Source organism: Carassius auratus, chromosome 17, assembly GCF_003368295.1.
Source record: "Carassius auratus strain Wakin chromosome 17, ASM336829v1, whole genome shotgun sequence".
NCBI lineage: Eukaryota > Metazoa > Chordata > Actinopteri > Cypriniformes > Cyprinidae > Carassius > Carassius auratus.
The window spans coordinates 1448748-1467358 of NC_039259.1; the positions used below are offsets into that span (position 1 = coordinate 1448748).

The following is an 18611-nucleotide window of genomic DNA, read 5'->3' on the forward strand; positions in this document are numbered from 1 at the left end:
ATAAGATTTGATCTGCTTCTATATTAAAATGTGAGAATGACCTGGATCATAGGCACAAACACTGTCAATGTTGGCTTCAAGCTTTCCGAGGCTATATTTCTTTTCTGTGAGGTTTTATCTACACAATTTATCCTCATTTTTTTCAAAGATGTAAGAAAACGCATCCTGTTTTTTATTTTTATTTTACAAAAGCACAATGTTTTGTTGATATTATGAGTGTACACAAATAAAAAAAATACCTTTTACAGTTCTGAATGATGTATTAATATTATCTATGAGAAAAAATGATGGTATTTTGTTTCCAGTTGAATCGGGTAAAAAAGTGCCAGTGATGGCAACGACACATTCATTTAGGTTAACATTAGAGCAAACAGCCGCGCAAAAGGTGCTATGCTTATTAGGTGCTAATAAGCCATATATGAGGTTGATGAATGAACATCTGAATGTAATAATTAGGGCCCTATCATTTCCGCGGTGCAGAAAACATGAACAGAATCACAAAATCCTAAAAGTACTAATACTACTACTACTAATAAACAAAAATTATTAAAACTTTATTTTTTAAGGGATAATTACACAACATTTCTTTCATGTTTTAATTTTAAAACATTGTTCGCCCAAAAAATAAAATGTTTAATTTTCATTAATTAAAAGATAAATTAACGTAATGTGCCCTCATTTGAATGAACACAGAATTTCTACAGAAAAAAAAAAATCATAAAAGGTTATTATTATTAATTAATAAGTGTTTTTTATGCATTCAAACAATTAGACATGCTAAAACTCAGAATCTGGTAATAATAAAAATAAAAAAGTACAGAAAATGGAATTTGGAAAAAAGTAACACAATTCCTAGGGCCCTAAATGTTTTTTTTGTTTGTTTTTTTTTCATACTAACCAACAAATAGAACAAAAAAATTACTAACATTTAGTTGACTATTACTGGGCAGTCCTAATTGCAACATTCATAATCATTTTAGTCTAATTGTGCAAGGGTATTTACCCCCTGAATTTGTATCTTGAATTTGCAGGTCGTTTTGTTTACTTTGCTGGGATTTTTGCTCCAAGCACCCATACATTTGCCGCGTTTCCACTGTCGGGCCAAAAGCAGGCGTGCTAGTGCGTGCCAGGGCCAGTCGTGTGTCCACTGTCACTTCCGGGGCTTGATCGTGCCTCGCTGGGGCTTCGTCAGGGCCAACGGCCAGGGTTTTTTGGCTCAACAAAAACCTTGGACCAAAGCGGATCAGCTGGGGCTAGAGGAGGGGTTATGAACAAAGGCGGAGTTTCTCCGCGTTTGGAGAGCGTCAGCAACACGAATAATTTCAGAAAGATAACAGCTTTAACACCAGCATTAAAGACTTTTAAAAAAAAAAATAAGTTGAGCTCAAAACTCACTTTCAGTCAGAAATATCTTGATCCGATATGAATTATAATCACCATACAAGGCAGAAATATTTAGAAGTGATGCAAAAGACGCTAGGCATTATCGTTACCATAGTAAACATGCTAAATGCGACTACTTGAAAAGTTTTTTTGTATTTTGTAACATATTTTATCTGTCATAAGTCTCTTGAGTTTAGCTCCGGTGTATAATGTTTTTTTTTGTTCGGGGGCTTTTATAAAACTATAGAAATGATCAATCTTTCTAAATGTGATGTATATAGGCTCCTGTGGCTACTAAGAAACAGACTCGACTGAATAAGCAGGCTATGTTCATAACGCTTTATTTCTGTGTGACTAATTTTTAATCCTGATTAAGAATTAATTCATTATGATCAATGTGTCACTTATTATAGTAAAACATAGATGCTTTTGGTGCTATGCTTATTAGGTGCTGCTTTTATTTTGCTCGTTTTGTGATTGCGCTAGTTCCAGTGACTTATTTGTTATCAGTTTTCTGGTAATTTCTCTTTGTTGGTGAAATGATGGGGTTGTGTGACATTGTTCCTGAGAGGTGTGTAAAGGGCGGGTTTTAGTGAAGTGGATTAAGCGGGTTTCAGCAGAGCTTCAGGCCTGATGGTGGAAACGCAGCACTATTTTGGCCTCGTCCTACTGGTCCGAGGCTATTAGCCCCGACTGGCCCATTTGAAGCACTGGTTCGTACTGATCCCACAGTGGAAGAGCAGATATTGTTGCCCCTGCCTATGAGGCTGACTAAGAAATCCAGCAACTGTCTGTGTAGGCAGCAGCTTGTACTGAGCTACAGACGAGTACATCTTTTTTAAATCAGCTCTAAACACACAACATGAGCTGAAAGACAGGGCGAGAGACCCATACTAATTACTCAAGATGTGCAAAAGCACCCTTTTGCATTGTGAACACACATACAAACACAAACAGCACGCTTCATACGCTTTTATACCGTGCTTCACACAGCGAGCAGCCAACAGCCCATGTGCAACACATTTTCCCAAATTAGGATCAGACACCGATCCTGCCCACACCTCAGCCCTCACAGACCGCCCCGCTCTCTCCGTCTCTGCTCTCTGTGTTTGTGGCTCTATAATGTGTGCAGGGAGGGCCCATTAACATCACCGCAAAATATTCACTGTGAGGAGAATAAATAAGCACCAACAAGGGAAGATCAAAGCCGGGTGTTATTATGAGCCGTTGGGCTCTGGAACTCAAAAACAAGCCCAAACCAAACTCCCCACAACACCAATAACAAGGCGGTAACGTATCATCTCATTGGGTGTCTCCTGCGTCTGCTGTGTCACTTGACAGCGTTGCATCACTGCAGAAATGACTCGTATTCTGCTGCTTTTGGGTGTCTTTTCATAAACAATATAACAGAGGGTGGAGCGGCTCGCACGGACTAACTGATGAAATATAACTTCACTCCGAAGCTCCAGACAATTCACACATGATCACAGCAGCACTGCAGAGAACCACGGGTCACTTTTTCACCAGATTTTTTTATCTCAGTTAATGTTCCAATATTAAAGGGAAAATATATGAAAAGCACAATGCAAACCCAATTATGCTGTCGTTTTTCACAAAAAAAGGAATTTGAAGGACCTTCATGCAGCTCTTTTTCATGTGACGAGAGTTCATAGTGATTCCTTAAAAATAAATAAATAAATAAATAAAAATATATATATATATATATATATATATATATATATATATATATATATATATATATATATATAAAAAATAACACATTAGCGGACCAGAGGGAATAATATAGATTTTTTCCAGAAAACTTCTTGCACAAAATAAATTCAAGCACTTTCAAGGACCTGTATCTATGTATATTTATTTTCAAAAACCTTTCAGGGCCTTGAATGTTGTTGTTGTTGTTTCCAGATTCACAAACTTTCAAGAATTTCAAGAGAGTGTGGGAACCCAGTATGCAGCTCTACAAAGCATGAGCCACTAGTGTGAAACCGCTGCTCACAGCTCTATTTGTCTAAACTCTGAAACGATGGGACATAGCTGGCAAAGCCATGCACGCTGTTAATCAGAGAAGCAGAGTGACGATGAACTCCTTCACACAGCGGACAGCCCGCATCAACAGCCATCTCAACATTCTTCAGACAAAAATAAGTTGTACCACACAAACTCGAGTATTGGGAATCTTTGCTCAACATTTAGCAATGGTTTGCTTGGAAAAGAAAAGAAATTGGATTGTCTGAAGTCTGTCATGACTGGATTTTGGTTTATATATATCTATGACACACAATATAAACATCTCATTAATGAAACCTCTCTTGAAGGTTCATTAAAAAGGGGTGTGAATCTTCACGGTCCCCAAGAATTGATTCAAATATGATTACAATGATTAAAACTCAATTACTCAATGCATCTTGTCCACACAAGTGTTTTTAAACAATTAAATAAATAAAAAAATTTATTATAAAAAATTTTTTTTTTACAAATAATTCATAACAATACACAAAAATAACTATGTAGTAATAAAATTGAGTTTCAAAACATATAAATAACACAAGTCAGTAATAAGGAAGAATGAAGACATGCATTACAAGCCATAAACAAAGAGTGCTTTCACAGCTGCTTTCACACATTCAGACTGGTACATTTCTCTAAAAACTGCCAGTAAATTACATCCACACTGAATCTGTCCACACATTGTAAGCATTGCAACATCAAGCAATCGCTGGGATGCTCACAGTGCACACCATGCACATAGTCATTTGATTTGAACTAGAGAAGTTTAAATATTTTAGTTTTGTTTGTGTGGAATTAGCATTAAAACTGAAAACAGCTCAAACACACACATAAGACAAACATAGAACCATAGAGAAACTCAATTCATAAGAATCAGTTCAGTATCACTGAAGAAACAATTGTGATGCTTCACAAAAGCTGCCACTGAAGTGCTACCCTTTTTCTCCTTTAAAGAGTGGATATTAGCATCTTAAAAGTACATATTAGTGTCTAAAGTAAACACACTAATGTCTAAGTGGTACATTTTAGTGCCTTTTTGAAAATGCATCAGTGACAACTTTCTGTACTTCTTTTTTTCGTGTACTAAGCCATCAAAGATTTAACATGCATTTGTATAAAGAAGCATTCAAATGGACTTTAAGACACAAACAACCATTACACAAATCACACACACAAAGAGGCTCATTTATACACTAGTAAGGGAGCGTTTCTGCTCTCCGTGTCAGAGGTGAAGAGGGACCAATGAAGCATCACGTTACAGGAGTTCATTTAGACCGCAGCTGAACAAAGACAAACACACTGCTAATTCACATGTGAACAACACACAGGAACGAAATCACTGACGAAACTCTGATATTTAATTATAGCGTTTCTCTGATAACATGTGACTGATGTGACTGATGTGACTGTCATTAGTTGTTTTTCCATCCAACGATACAAAATTAACTTTCTGAAAAACTAAATCTGAAAATTGTATAAAACATATGCACATATAGCACAATTTTCTATCCTGTTTGTTCAAGAGTGAACAAAAATGAAAGTTGTCACAGCCAGGGAGGTCTTGCTCCAAACGAAACACAATAACTGTCGTGTTGTTATTTGGACGCCTGATGTTTGGGAACGCAGTCATGTGAGACGATGTTCAGGCGCTTTAAAATGATTCAAATAACACTAGCTCTCAGGTTAGTCCAGTTATCCAATCATACATGCATGGATTCATTCACATCTTTTTTTAAGTCAATTCTATGATTCATTTGAATTGTGAGACTTTGGTTCAGTCCTTTTAGCCTTTACCAATCCCCACGCAGCTGCGCCACAGAAGATCACTAGTTGGCACTATAACCCCACTCACATGTGCTTTCCATCGAGTACGGTTTCATCAATGTTAAATTGTCTTTTCTTTGTTTCTTTTGGGCTTGGCTATTCTCCTCTAGCATAGAAATATAATAAAGATCTTTTAGTGAACTTGTCTTGAGACACAGAATAGCTTTTATTTAATTTTGCAATTACTAGTTTAGCTTGTTTATTTTGTTCAAACGATATGGATAAACTACAACAGGTAAACATGTCAGCGATGTGGACACTAGTGCTGGGTTGATCATCTCAACTTCTGGATTTTAATAAATCTTCATTTTGATGAACCGAGATCTTCTGTTTTCAGTTTGCTGCATGAACAAAACAACTAAACATTTTTGTAGTGTGACTCCTATCCAATAAATCGCAATAATCTTTGTGCTGTTACTTGTGATATGAAACAAAGTCTCAGTTTTTAAATTGTGTTAACAAAACTCAATCAATAGCTAAATGTTGGTCTTTAATGTGTGGTGACAGATTGCTGTAGCCTCAGTTCAAGCAGCATGTGAACTGATCATCATCCCTTCCTCTTTACTACTACTTATAGCACAAAATTAATATGAATGAACATCAGAAGAAACTGAACAAGTCTCATCTAATCGATCAGTCAGTGTTTCAACTGCCAGAAGACGTCAGTAAATCGGCTTGTGATCAATAATGTCATGCAGCATCTCTTTTACCTCAGGAAAGACATTCAACGTCCATAAACTCATTAACAACTTTTTAAGCATTTTTGATAAATACATGCTGTATATTACATATTCATTAGTAATGTCTCATTTAATGCACGTTTGAAAAAAATCATGAAAACAAGTTATCATAGCCAGTTTATATATGTATATTTGACCAATGGAGAAAAAACATAACTGTATATCATTAAAATTGGATTTTTAAAAATGTAATTTCAATGCTTATATTCAAGTCAGTTTTAATTTACGTGCTGGTTATTAATTTTCAGTGTTGGTTGTCAGGTTTTCTTTTTTTTATGTTGGTTTGTGGCTAACATCCAATGTATTTTAGTAAGATATAGTAACAAGCTAAAGAAGAATGTTTGTTAAAATGGCCTGCAAGCGTGGGACTGGACACCCCTGGTGTTCAGACTGATTTGACCATATTAAACAGGCCCTGTGTATTCACAGTATGACCACTTTATCTGAATAACACGGCCTCCATCACATTCCACGGATGCACCTGCATGGGCGGCTCAAATTCAGTCACCTGACACAGTGAAGTGAACCTGGCCTTGCCCTGCCTGCTTCCAGAATCCCATCATGCACCGCGAGATGAGGGCATAGACTGGGTGGAGGGTAAAGATATCTCTTTCATGTGGGTGATTGTCCGATAACAGAAAAGTCCACAGGCACGGTGTTATCACAGCCTAAACAAGCAACACCTCCTGGAGAAGATATTACGTCTAAAAACACGTTACAGTGGAGATGACAGAACACTTCACAGTCAATGCCTTTTGGGGAAATGTGTTCATCTTTGGAACAGAAATGTATTTCATTTATTCTCTCATCAATTTTCGGTAAACAGACGATCAAACAGTGAGCTCTTCTCTTATACATCAAGCGAGCACGTTTTGAGCTTCCATTTACCATATTTAATGTGCTCTATGTATGTGCATTAATCAATGTTTATGAGTCAATGAAAGCCTAAATTAAATCGTTCATCATGCATAGCAATTGTTATGTGTTTGCTACTCTATACTGTGTGTGTGTGTGCACGCACTTGGATGGGTTAAATGCATATATTCCGAGTACGGGAGACCATGCTTGGCTATAGAGGGTATGCATTGACATCACTTTCCCACTGGAACAGGCCCCTCAGACGGACTGAGTGGCAAAAGAGCTTGTTGCATGACTGGATTTAATAGGGATGCTGCGAAAACATGAGTAAAACTAATGATTATCAGTTTAAACTAAAGGCTATTGGACTTGTATCAAAGTATTTCTTGTTGCAGCATTCACTCTGAAAACCAATGCTACCATTCAGTCTTCCTGCCACTCTTGTCACGTGCACACCCTCTTTACTAGGGGTGTAAGAAAATATTGATACACGTGAACATCACAATATTCTGTTTGCCAAAACTGTATCGATTCTTAAAAATGCAACAATGATATATACATAAAATAAAAAAGACGTATACAAGATTCATGGCAGTTGTTTAGTTTTGAGTTTATATCCCGACCATCATGGTCTTGTAGTTCATTCTGACGGCACCCATTCACTGCAGAGCATCCATTGATGAGACACTGATGCAATGCTACATTACTACAAATCTGATGAAGAAACAAACTGATCTGATGACCTGAGGGTGAAGACATTTTCAGCATTTTTTTTGTGGGGGGGGGGGTTAACTATATATATTTAATTGGATTTATTATAAATTACATTTATTTCTGTTTAAATTGCCCACATTGTTAAATCATCTCTTTGTAAAAAATGGTACGGTTTTTGTACCAAAGTGACTAAAGGATCCAACGCGTGAAAATGCTCAAAATGTTTTGCTCAGTAAGAACAAAGAACATAAACCATGCATTATTTTGTAATTCAGAAAGAAGTTTCCCTCTTGGCAAGTGTTCATTTTGGAGCGCAATTCAAAGTTTTGACAGAAGTAAAATTCTTGCTTTGTTACTTCACATGACACACATTAGTGTTCAGCTTTGGGAGGGTGATTTGGCACACGAGGAGAAATACAGGATCATAAACATGCCTGTTTTGTTTTGTTTAGTTATTTTCCAAATTCAATAAACTAATACATTAATTAACTAATCAATTTAAAGAACATAAATCAGAGCACTGGTGAAGTGAATATATGAATGATTAATCTGAAGGATAATGTGTTTGACCTCATGCAGGTAGTTAACACCCCATAATAACAGCTCACAATGAGAAACAGTTGGACTGTAAATGGGCATCTCTGCAGTTCTGCTCTGGCAGCAAATATCCTTCTGTTTTCACCACCATAAACAGTCTATCATACAGTAAAGTCTGCATTCTTTGGGTTAAACACTGCTGTGCAAATCCTTTTCTTTGGGTAACAATGATCTCACAATAAAATAATGTAGCCTAACAGACTGTATGTTTAGGGATGCTCAATATATCAGTGAGCATGTCGATTTAGCACATGCTTTTTTACCAATTCAAACAGCATGCTTTTTGTACCATGTTTCAAAAGCTCCAAGCAGTTTTCCTTTACTATTACATACAGTAATGTTTTGATGCCTGAAACATGAAAAACAGTACACATTAGAGCTGTAGTCAAGTCCAGCTTTGTCGAGTCCAAGTCAAGTCCAAGTCCAGGACTAGTCGAGACCGAGTCAAGACCGAGTCCAAAATTTTCGAGTCTAAGTCAAGACCGAGTCCAAATGAGAGAAAAAAGGGTCTTCTTCAAGACCACACACTTAACTACTGATAATGTATGTGATGCGAGAGACAGCATATCTCTTATTCTAAGAAAATAATTTGACATTATTATTTGTAATGATCAAAAGCATGTGCAAAGTAAAAACTCTGTAGGACAGGGGTCACTAAACTAGATCCTGGATGGCCAATGTCCTGAAAAGTTTAGCTCCAACTGGCCTTAACACACCTGGAAGATTAGTGTGTCTAGTAAGAGCTTGATTAGGTTCAAGTGTGTATAATTAGGGTTAAAGCTAACAGGGTCGTTACACAAGATCCTGGGCCCTATGCTTAGGCAGTCCTGATTGGCCGACCATGCCCCCCACTCATGAAAATATCCAGGTAAAATAAAATATATTTCAGATTCCTACTTTTCAAGGGCCCTCTCTTACTTTGGGGCCTGGTAATCAGTACTGGTTTTACCCCCAGTCCGACCCTGGGAGCTAAACTATAAAGGACACTGGCCCTCTAGAAGAGAGTTCGGAGCTGTAAGGACAAATTATTTTTATGTACTTTATTTTCATTTTATTTACTTTATAATGCTGCTTTTGCTGACATGTCTGTGGTCAAAAATGTATATGACTGATGCCTTGGCACAGTGCACAGACACACGCAAAGCTCGGGATATGACAAATGCGCGCAGCAAAGCTAGAAGGCATACGTTTGGCTCTACTGGGCATGCGCACATAAATACAGCAATATTTTTGTCATACTGTGCTAGTGCTTGCATAGACTAGTCGAGCTCTGTCGGAAACAATCGACTACTCCAGCATGTATTAACCATAATGCATACAAAGTGTTTGCAAGTACGACGTGAATTTTAGAATTACAATATTGCGTGGAGCTGTTACTATATGACCTTATCTATGTTGCATGTAAAAATAAAATATGTAATGTAATAATTAGGGTTGTGCCTGAAGCCGAATATGGCATGGATAATGGCTTAAAAAACGAATAACGCTCAAGGAATAATTCTGCCTGAATACTCGGCTAAAGCTGACAGAGTCTGGTGTTTGCTAGATAACAGGTGAGCCAGGGGATCAGCGCCAGAAGTGAATGAATGTAAACTTTATGAGTGAAAAGAGCGCAAATCAAACACCGCATTGTTGTTGCCTCTCTGTTTATCTCTCAGAAATCAGAGCGTTGCAAGAGTAATTTTACCTATAACAATACATCATACACGTTATAGTATTTGTATATATTTAAAAGGCAATGATTTAAAGCTTAGGCTACGATGTGAAACGAATGAATTAGCACAGCGCGCTCACCAATCAAACAGCAGCGTTGTGCATCTCAGTCTCTCAAAAACCAAATCAGTTCAAGAGTCGGCTAATAATCAGCTTAGATACTGATACATTGTCTACTTGTCCTACATGTTTGCATCTTTACCTTTTGCTGGTTTGCGCGGAACACACACATCTGTTAAGTGAAGTTCATTAACATCAAGACTCGCTTAAAGAGTTCTGCGTAATGAAAATGTGCACATTGAATGGATTCAGTCATGTTCAAATGATCACTAAACGTTTGTCATGACATCTCTCTGCGTACATGATAAATATTATTTTAGAAATTAATAATTATTTCAGTTTAACACGACATACTTGTTCAGTGATAACTACGAAAAAAAAATATAAGGGTCTTATCAAGTAACTGTATGATGTTGTATCCGAATGCAGATACGAAAAGTGTTGTGATTTTAACAGATACAAATACTGGCTGTTACATGAAAATTTAAATATGTAATTTCATAATTATAAAGTTTTTAAAATTTACATATGTAATTGTTGCATAAGACTATACATAAATATGTGTTGATTGATAAAAAAAAACTATTTAATGTGTTTTCATTTACAATAGCATGAACCATGAGTAGTCGAGTTACTCAAGTATTTTTTTCTTTAAAAAAAATTTACTAGCAGAAAGTCTTGCAACCCCTATACTGTACAACAATAATTAGTATTTCATTATTGTAAAGGGTACGTTTAAGGCTATCTAGGTGTAGACGTAAATAAAACACAATCTAACAGGTAGAAAATTAAATTAGAAACATCTAAACTTTTCAGGTCGCAGTAAGTGCACCACTGGTCATGCACATCCTTTCCCGGAACAATACTGAAAGCTAAGATGGAGAAACAGATGATCATAGTTGTACAAGGATAGCCATTTTGTAAATGAATCTATTAGCAGAGCTACTACAAGAGATGTTTAGTGCTGGAAATCCATTTATTCTTTGCTGAAACTTCTGCGTCATCATGAAGAGCGAGTCATGGTTGCCCAGCAACAGCAGACGCCACTGGAGCGCGAGCGCAGATTACAGAGTGCTTTGGAAATAATGAGAGCAGAGCACCTAGCGTTTTCCACACGTTTTCGGTCACGAAATCATGCAAATGTGGTTTTGTTTTGAAGGAGAATTTTTTTTTTTTTTTTTTGCTGGACTCGGTCGAGACCAACTAGAAGACTTGGCGAGTCCAATGGCCAAGTCCGAGACAAGTCCGAGTGCAAATGCAACGAGTCCGAGACAAGTCCGAGACGACAGAAAAATGTCTCGAGTCCGGACTCGAGTGACTACAGCCCTAGTACACATACTTAACATTATAGACCACGTATATGGTTCTGTCTTACCGAAGCAGTTGCAGCGATGAGGGACGAACATCTTGCAGGCTGTGGCGATGTGGATCTCAGCGCTCAGAAGAGCTTTAATGATCAGATCCTCGATCTGGCCCATGAGCACTGACAAACACAGAGAAATTTATTTAAAACTTGTTTTTATCATGCAACACAACCACCTGCAAAAGCACTGAAATATAGCTGTTCCTCCTAACTCAAGGTTCAAACAGAAACTGCCAAATGAAATTCCAGGACTTTCAAAGACTTTTCAAGCACTACTTTTTTGGTTTTCAAGGACTAAAATCTGAGATCTTACATATCAAACCGTTTTGTTATTATCTTTCAAATCCTAATAAACCAATAAAACTAAATGGCACAAATAAAGTGCAGCACAAAAGCATGCAATGACTGTGGACACTTTAACATTTGAAAGGATATTATGGCAAAGCTATCGCTTTCCTTATTCAAACTGATTTATTTTTATATGATTGGCCTGAAGAATGAAAGCTGTATCATACACTTGGAAAACACTTAGCTCACGAGATATACAGATACTTTGTTCACTAGAAAGAGACAATATTTTAATACTATTTTTTAAATGACAAAATATTTGTCTTTTAATCACACAACTCAAAACAATGCAGTTGTATTTTTTATTTACAATGCATATTTATTTTATTTATTTTTTATTTTTTTATATTTTAACTAATCTAGGGTTGTAACATATAATTGTTTTGTTAATCAAGTAATCTACTGATTATTTTGACAACTGAGTAATATGATATTTTTAGTAATACAAATAGATCTAAGTGAAAAACAGGCCAGGTGAAAAAAAAAAATGACCTGGATCATAGGCACAAACACTGTCAGACAAGCTTGGGTCAATGTTGAGAGAAAAAAAGCTTTTTGAGTGAACACATAAGCAAAAAATACAAATTTTTCACATCTAATACAGCATTTCTAGGGGCTGACAAAAAAAGAACAAAAATATTTGTACGAAAAGTTTATATCCTACGACAACGCAAAAAGTTTTGAAAGCAAATGCAAAGTTTCTCCGAAAATTTTCAGAGTGACATTAAAGTTTTGCCAGTGATTGCATAACTTAATTAATAATTTTTCCTCCCATCTTATATCTCAACCATGTGCCCTTGGCAGTATTCACACAGAAGTCCAGATCAGTAAATGGAAAAAGGACAACGGCCAGCAGTGGAAATATAGTACAGTTTCATAGGAAATTAATTAAATGAAATAAATTTTCTTTACAACAAGACATAATCCAAGCATAACAACATAAAATCTTTCAAATATCCTCAAAATGTGGGTCATAATGTGATACATCAATCTAGCAGCTGCTGTTCGTCAGGAATGGTAAAGGTAACAAGCGTGTCAATCTACACATGACTCTGTAGTGCTTTGTGCTTGAGAATATCCACAGATTAGTGGTTATGAATGTCAAACGTCACGGAGTGTTAAACATGAAAGTATATGATTGCATAAGGCACATCTCAGCTCTACTCACATGTGGTGTCTTTGCCTTCTTGCCTCAAATATCTCAGCATTGCGCTCATGCTCCATTTGTTCCCATAATCCTCTACTTCAGGGTCATCGCAGCTGAAAGGAAGAGAAACCCTGACTGTCAGCACTGTCAAAACAATGCCGAGAAATGAGCACAACTTAACAATGTTGACATGATTAGCAAACACTCGTATTTGAAAACACATTCTCATTTAGGAGTTGAAGAACAATGAGAAGTGATTATTTAACTATTATTTCTGACAGCTGAGATCTGTTCTCATTACTGTAACATGCATGATGCTTTATAGCATGATCTGTCACAAGACAAACACAAGCTTCTCTACTATCATCAGGCATTTATGAAGAGGTATTAAGGGCTACAGCTACAGAACCTCGTGCAGGTTCAGATGGAAAGACTTTCCTCACATTTCCTGGCTTAGATTTGGTGGAAGTTGTGTTTAAATTATTATATATCACCCTTAGTAAATATAATCAAAGAAGGCTGTGAAAATTGATCTGCATTGTTAATGCTTTTGGTCTTTTATTTAAAAAATTCACAAAATGTATCCTTTCATTGGATAATAAGAATTTAAAATGGGAGGAAATATCATTATGAAGTAAAGGTTTTTATCTAATACACATTAGCCAGGAGTAATTAACAGCCCCCTTTTATTCAATACTTTTTGAATCCTCCATTTGCCAGTTTACAGGTCTAAATGATCTCCTATAATGCCTGATGAGGTTAGAGAACACCTGACGAGAGATCAGAGACCATTCCTTCATCCAGAATCACTCCAGACCCTTCAGATTCCCAGCTTCTCCTCTTCAGTTCACTCCTCTCATTTTCTGTAGGGTTCAGTTCAGAGGACTGGAATGGCTATAGCAGAAGCTTGGTTTTGGGCTCAGTGACCCATTTCTGTGTTGTTTTTGAGGTTTGTGTTTGGATTATTGTACGGTTGAATGATCCAAACATGGCCCATTATAAGGTTTATAACAGTTAGTCACTTACTGATTTCTTATCTGTTGGTATTTGATAGAATCCATGATGCCATGTGTCTAAACAAGATGTCCAGGACCTCCAGCAGAAATATAGCCCCACAACATCAAAAATACTGCAGTATATTTAATTGTACACATGGGGTACTTTTTATCCCTGTTATCACCAAACCCATCTTGAGTGATAGTTGCTAAAAAGCTCATTTTCTAGTTTTATCTGATCATAGAAGCCAGTCCCATTTGAAGTTACAGTCGTGTCTGATAACTGAATATGCTTTAGAATTTTTCTTGAAACCCTCCCAAACAACATGTGTTGATGTAGGTGCTGTTTGACAATTTTTTAAAAGGTTTTCTGACCCCAGGACTCAACTATTTTATGCAGTTCTCCAGCTGTGATCCTTGGAGAGTCTTTAGATACTCAAACTATCCTTCTCACCGTGCATTAGGATGATATAGGCACATATCCTCTTCCAGGCAGTTTTGTAACATTTTCTGTTGACTGGAAATTCTTAATTATTGTCCTGATGGTGGACATGGGAATTTTCACAGCTCTAGCTCTTTTCTTAAAGCCACTTCACTAATTTGTGAAGCTCAATTATCTTTTGCTGCACATCAAAAATATATTCTTTGGTTTTTCTCATTGTGATGAATGATTAAGGGAATTTGGACTTTGTTTTCCCTCCTCTTTATATTTCTGTGTAACAGGAAGTGCAGCCCTTGATATAAAATTACTGAAGACGAACACATCTGGTTTAAATGAGAAAAAAATCTATATGAATGCCGATTCAAACCCAGAAGCTGTGACATGCTGCTAACAAATATCTACCACCCCAGTATTACTCGAAGGCAATCTTTCAGTGGCGCTGCATACAGGTCCTTCTCAAAAAATTAGCATATTGTGAAAAAGTTCATTATTTTCCATAATGTAATGATAAAAATTAAACTTTCATATATTTTAGATTCATTGCACACCAACTGAAATATTTCAGGTCTTTTATTGTTTTATTACTGATGATTTTGGCATACAGCTCATGAAAACCCAAAATTCCTATCTCAAAAAATTAGCACATTTCATCCGACCAATAAAAGAAAAGTGTTTTTAATACAAAAAAAGTAAACCTTCAAATAATTATGTTCAGTTATGCACTCAATACTTGGTTGGGAATCCTTTTGCAGAAATGACTGCTTCAATGCGGCGTGGCATGGAGGCAATCAGCCTGTGGCACTGCTGAGGTGTTATGGAGGCCCAGGATGCTTCGATAGCGGCCTTAAGCTCATCCAGAGTGTTGGGTCTTGTGTCTCTCAACTTTCTCTTCACAATATCCCACAGATTCTCTATGGGGTTCAGGTCAGGAGAGTTGGCAGGCCAATTGAGCACAGTAATACCATGGTCAGTAAACCATTTACCAGTGGTTTTGGCACTGTGACCAGTGCCAGGTCGTGCTGAAAAACAAAATCTTCATCTCCATAAAGCTTTTCAGCAGATGGAAGCATGAAGTGCTCCAAAATCTCCTGATAGCTAGCTGCATTGACCCTGCCCTTGATAAAACACAGTGGACCAACACCAGCAGCTGACATGGCACCCCAGACCATCACTGACTGTGGGTACTTGACACTGGACTTCAGGCATTTTGGCATTTCCTTTTCCCCAGTCTTCCTCCAGACTCTGGCACCTTGATTTCCAAATGACATGCAAAATTTGCTTTCATCCGAAAAAAGTACTTTGGACCACTGAGCAACAGTCCAGTGCTGCTTCTCTGTAGCCCATTTCCTGCACATGCCTGTGCACGGTGGCTCTGGATGTTTCTACTCCAGACTCAGTCCACTGCTTCCGCAGGTCGCCCAAGGTCTGGAATCGGTCCTTCTCCACAATCTTCCTCAGGGTCCGGTCACCTCTTCTCGTTGTGCAGCGTTTTTTGCCACACTTTTTCCTTCCCACAAACTTCCCACTGAGGTGCCTTGATACAGCACTCTGGGAACAGCCTATTCGTTCAGAAATTTCTTTCTGTGTCTTACCCTCTCACTTGAGGGTGTCAATGATGGCCTTCTGGACAGCAGTCAGGTCGGCAGTCTTACCCATGATTGCGGTTTTGAGTAATGAACCAGGCTGGGAGTTTTAAAAGCCTCAGGAATCTTTTGCAGGTGTTTAAAGTTAATTAGTTGATTCAGATGATTAGGTTAATAGCTCGTTTAGAGAACCTTTACATGATATGATACATTTTTGAGATAGGAATTTTGGGTTTTCATGAGCTGTATACCAAAATAATCAGTATTAAAACAATAAAAGACCTGAAATATTTCAGTTGGTGTGTAATGAATCTAAAATATATGAAAGTTTATTTTTTTATCATTACATTATGGAAAATAATGAACTTTTTCACAATATGCTAATTTTTTTAGAAGGACCTGTAATTTGAGAAGGACCTGAAGAATTTGTATTATATAACTATTTTGATTTATGGATGTAAGTATTGCATTCAAAATGTTTCTATATTAATCCCATGTCAATACATCAAACTCAGGGGGCTTTCAGACTGGCAGTTTAGTGCGGAACGGGGCATGGTTCGCATGAAAAATCGCTAATGTGAACGCTGTCATTGTACCCTGGTGAGCACTGGGGTACCAAACCTGAGACTACCTGGAGAAGGAGGTCTGAGTTCGTTTGCTCACCAGCTGTGGCGCGGTTCGCATGCATGTGCAAGCAACACGGACTTGGGTGCGCACTTGTTCAGGAAGTAAAGTATCCCGCACATGCGAAACACTGTCGATATCATTGTTTCCTCAACGCGCGAGAGAGCCGAGGTTGATTCCACGCACTACTAAAAGTCTAAATTAAATTGATTAAAATTAAATAATGAAAATAATTATTATACTGTGCATAATAGCATCAAAATAACAAGAAAATTACAACTATGCTCAGTCGCGTTGTGTTCTCCATGCGTTTTTTTCCGTGTGCGTTTGCGTTGACGTAAGGTGACTGTAAACGCACCTGGGTTCGATACAAGCATACCAACGATGCAGGCGGCGTCAGGAACAATCGCACTTGGGCTCAGACTGCAGCAAACGAGCCCAGTGTAAAAGCCCTCTTAAAGAGCCACACAGATGGGAAATCAAAAATTACCTGTATTACAGTGTATGATGTAGCTGTACATCAGTGTAAACAATGTGCAAAGTAATTAAACCAAAAAGTACTCGATTTATAAAGTTATTGGCTTCTAAAGTAAGGAGTCGACTCTGAATCGCTGAAACGAGTCGTTATAGATTTCAAATCTTTTGCCCATCTCTATGTACGTCACTAGGAACACTTTGCATAATAATCTCCGCCTACCGTCTTGGGAGAAACTGACCTCTGACCTTTTATAATCTATATGAATGTGTAACAGTGGTAGGAGAAATCACCCTTTTCTAATCATTTTCACAGCACAACATAGCCTCTATTCTTCATACCGTCTTATAATCCATCAGACAGGGTGTGCTGTTCAAATTATGGTAAAAATACCAGCAGACCTTTTACCACATACATGTTGTGCTTAATACTAAGACTTTATTCTCAGTATTCATGTTTATAACCACACTGGAAACTGAAATATCAAACCCCGAGCGAGCTCACCTGACATAGTCACTGCTTTTCTTGTTGACACTGTAGTTGGTCAGATGCATGAACTGGTTCTTGATGTTTGCCGTGGCATGGTCATACTTCACTGTGGCAAACCTACAACACACAAGCAAGAAGGAATAAATGAGCTTAATAATGAGTATGACATTCAACTGACCTACAGATAATAATAAATAGGTACAGTACCAAAGCAAGCAGCCTTGTGCAAACATGAGACGACCTTCACAAATCCAGCCACAGATCTTTTTAACATTAATATGACACATAAACAGAGAGGTTTTGCAACAGCCATCCAACTAAAACTATTAAGAACCCAGAAACAAACATTTTACCACCTTCAGTTCCAACGTCCTGAAGTCAGTGGGGTTTTTGGTTAAATGGCCGAAATAACACTGAAAACCAGCTTGTGAAGTCTTGTGAAGGCAAAAGCTTCATGTTTGTATGAAACAGATCCATCATTAAGATGTTTTTAACTTCAAACTGTTGTTTCCAGCTAAAATACAAGTTCATGATTAATAATAATGCTTCCTCATACATCAAAATCCAGCCACATGTGTTAAGAGTTGTTTTGAACTGTTTTGGCCTGTAAACCGAGCTTGAACTGTGTAGATTCAGACCAGACAACTGAAGAAAATAATATTATGGATTATGGACTGGTATGTCTTAATGCTGGATTTGTTTCATCTTTTGTCTTCTCCAGATGTTCACTGATGGACTGGAGTGCTGTGGATTATTGTGATGTTTTTATCAGACTCTCATTCTGACGGCACCCATTCACTGCAGAGCATCCACTGATGAGACACTGATGCAGTGCTACATTTCTACAAACCTGATGAAGACACAAACTCATCCTGATCTCGGATGGCCTGATGGTGAACACATTTTGTGTGAACTGTTCCTTTAAAGCTTTTTCTTGTCTTGAAGAAAGCATTGCTAACAAGTGTCTAAATGGGAGTACAGATGTTATAATTGTCATTAGACAAAAGGCAGACTCATTTAATCACTAGTCATATGATGAACGAAAAGTGTAAGAATCTGTCACGATCGGTGATACAGGAAACCACGGAGAGAGAACCAAGTGCAGGTATGACATTTATTGAGGGGTAATCCAAAGGGGTTAACAGTCCAGGCAGGGGTCGATATCCAACAAATCCAAACCAAACATAAACAAAACAAGAAGACAAAGCAAGAGCACGAACTGACAGAC

At 37.5% G+C, this 18611-nt stretch overlaps 1 protein-coding gene across 2 annotated transcripts in view; it reads right to left on the minus strand.

The window, feature by feature from the left end:
- LOC113116938 (tubulin tyrosine ligase-like family, member 5) overlaps positions 1-18611 on the minus strand; it is a 102564-nt gene that overhangs the window by 72773 nt on the left and 11180 nt on the right. For both annotated transcript variants that reach the window (XM_026285245.1, XM_026285246.1), the window contains exons 10-12: positions 17399-17500; positions 12797-12888; positions 11293-11400 (exon numbers count right to left, since the gene is read on the minus strand). In XM_026285245.1, coding sequence (XP_026141030.1) covers positions 11293-11400; positions 12797-12888; positions 17399-17500 — 302 coding nt within the window. The remainder of the gene's footprint in view (positions 1-11292; positions 11401-12796; positions 12889-17398; positions 17501-18611) is intronic.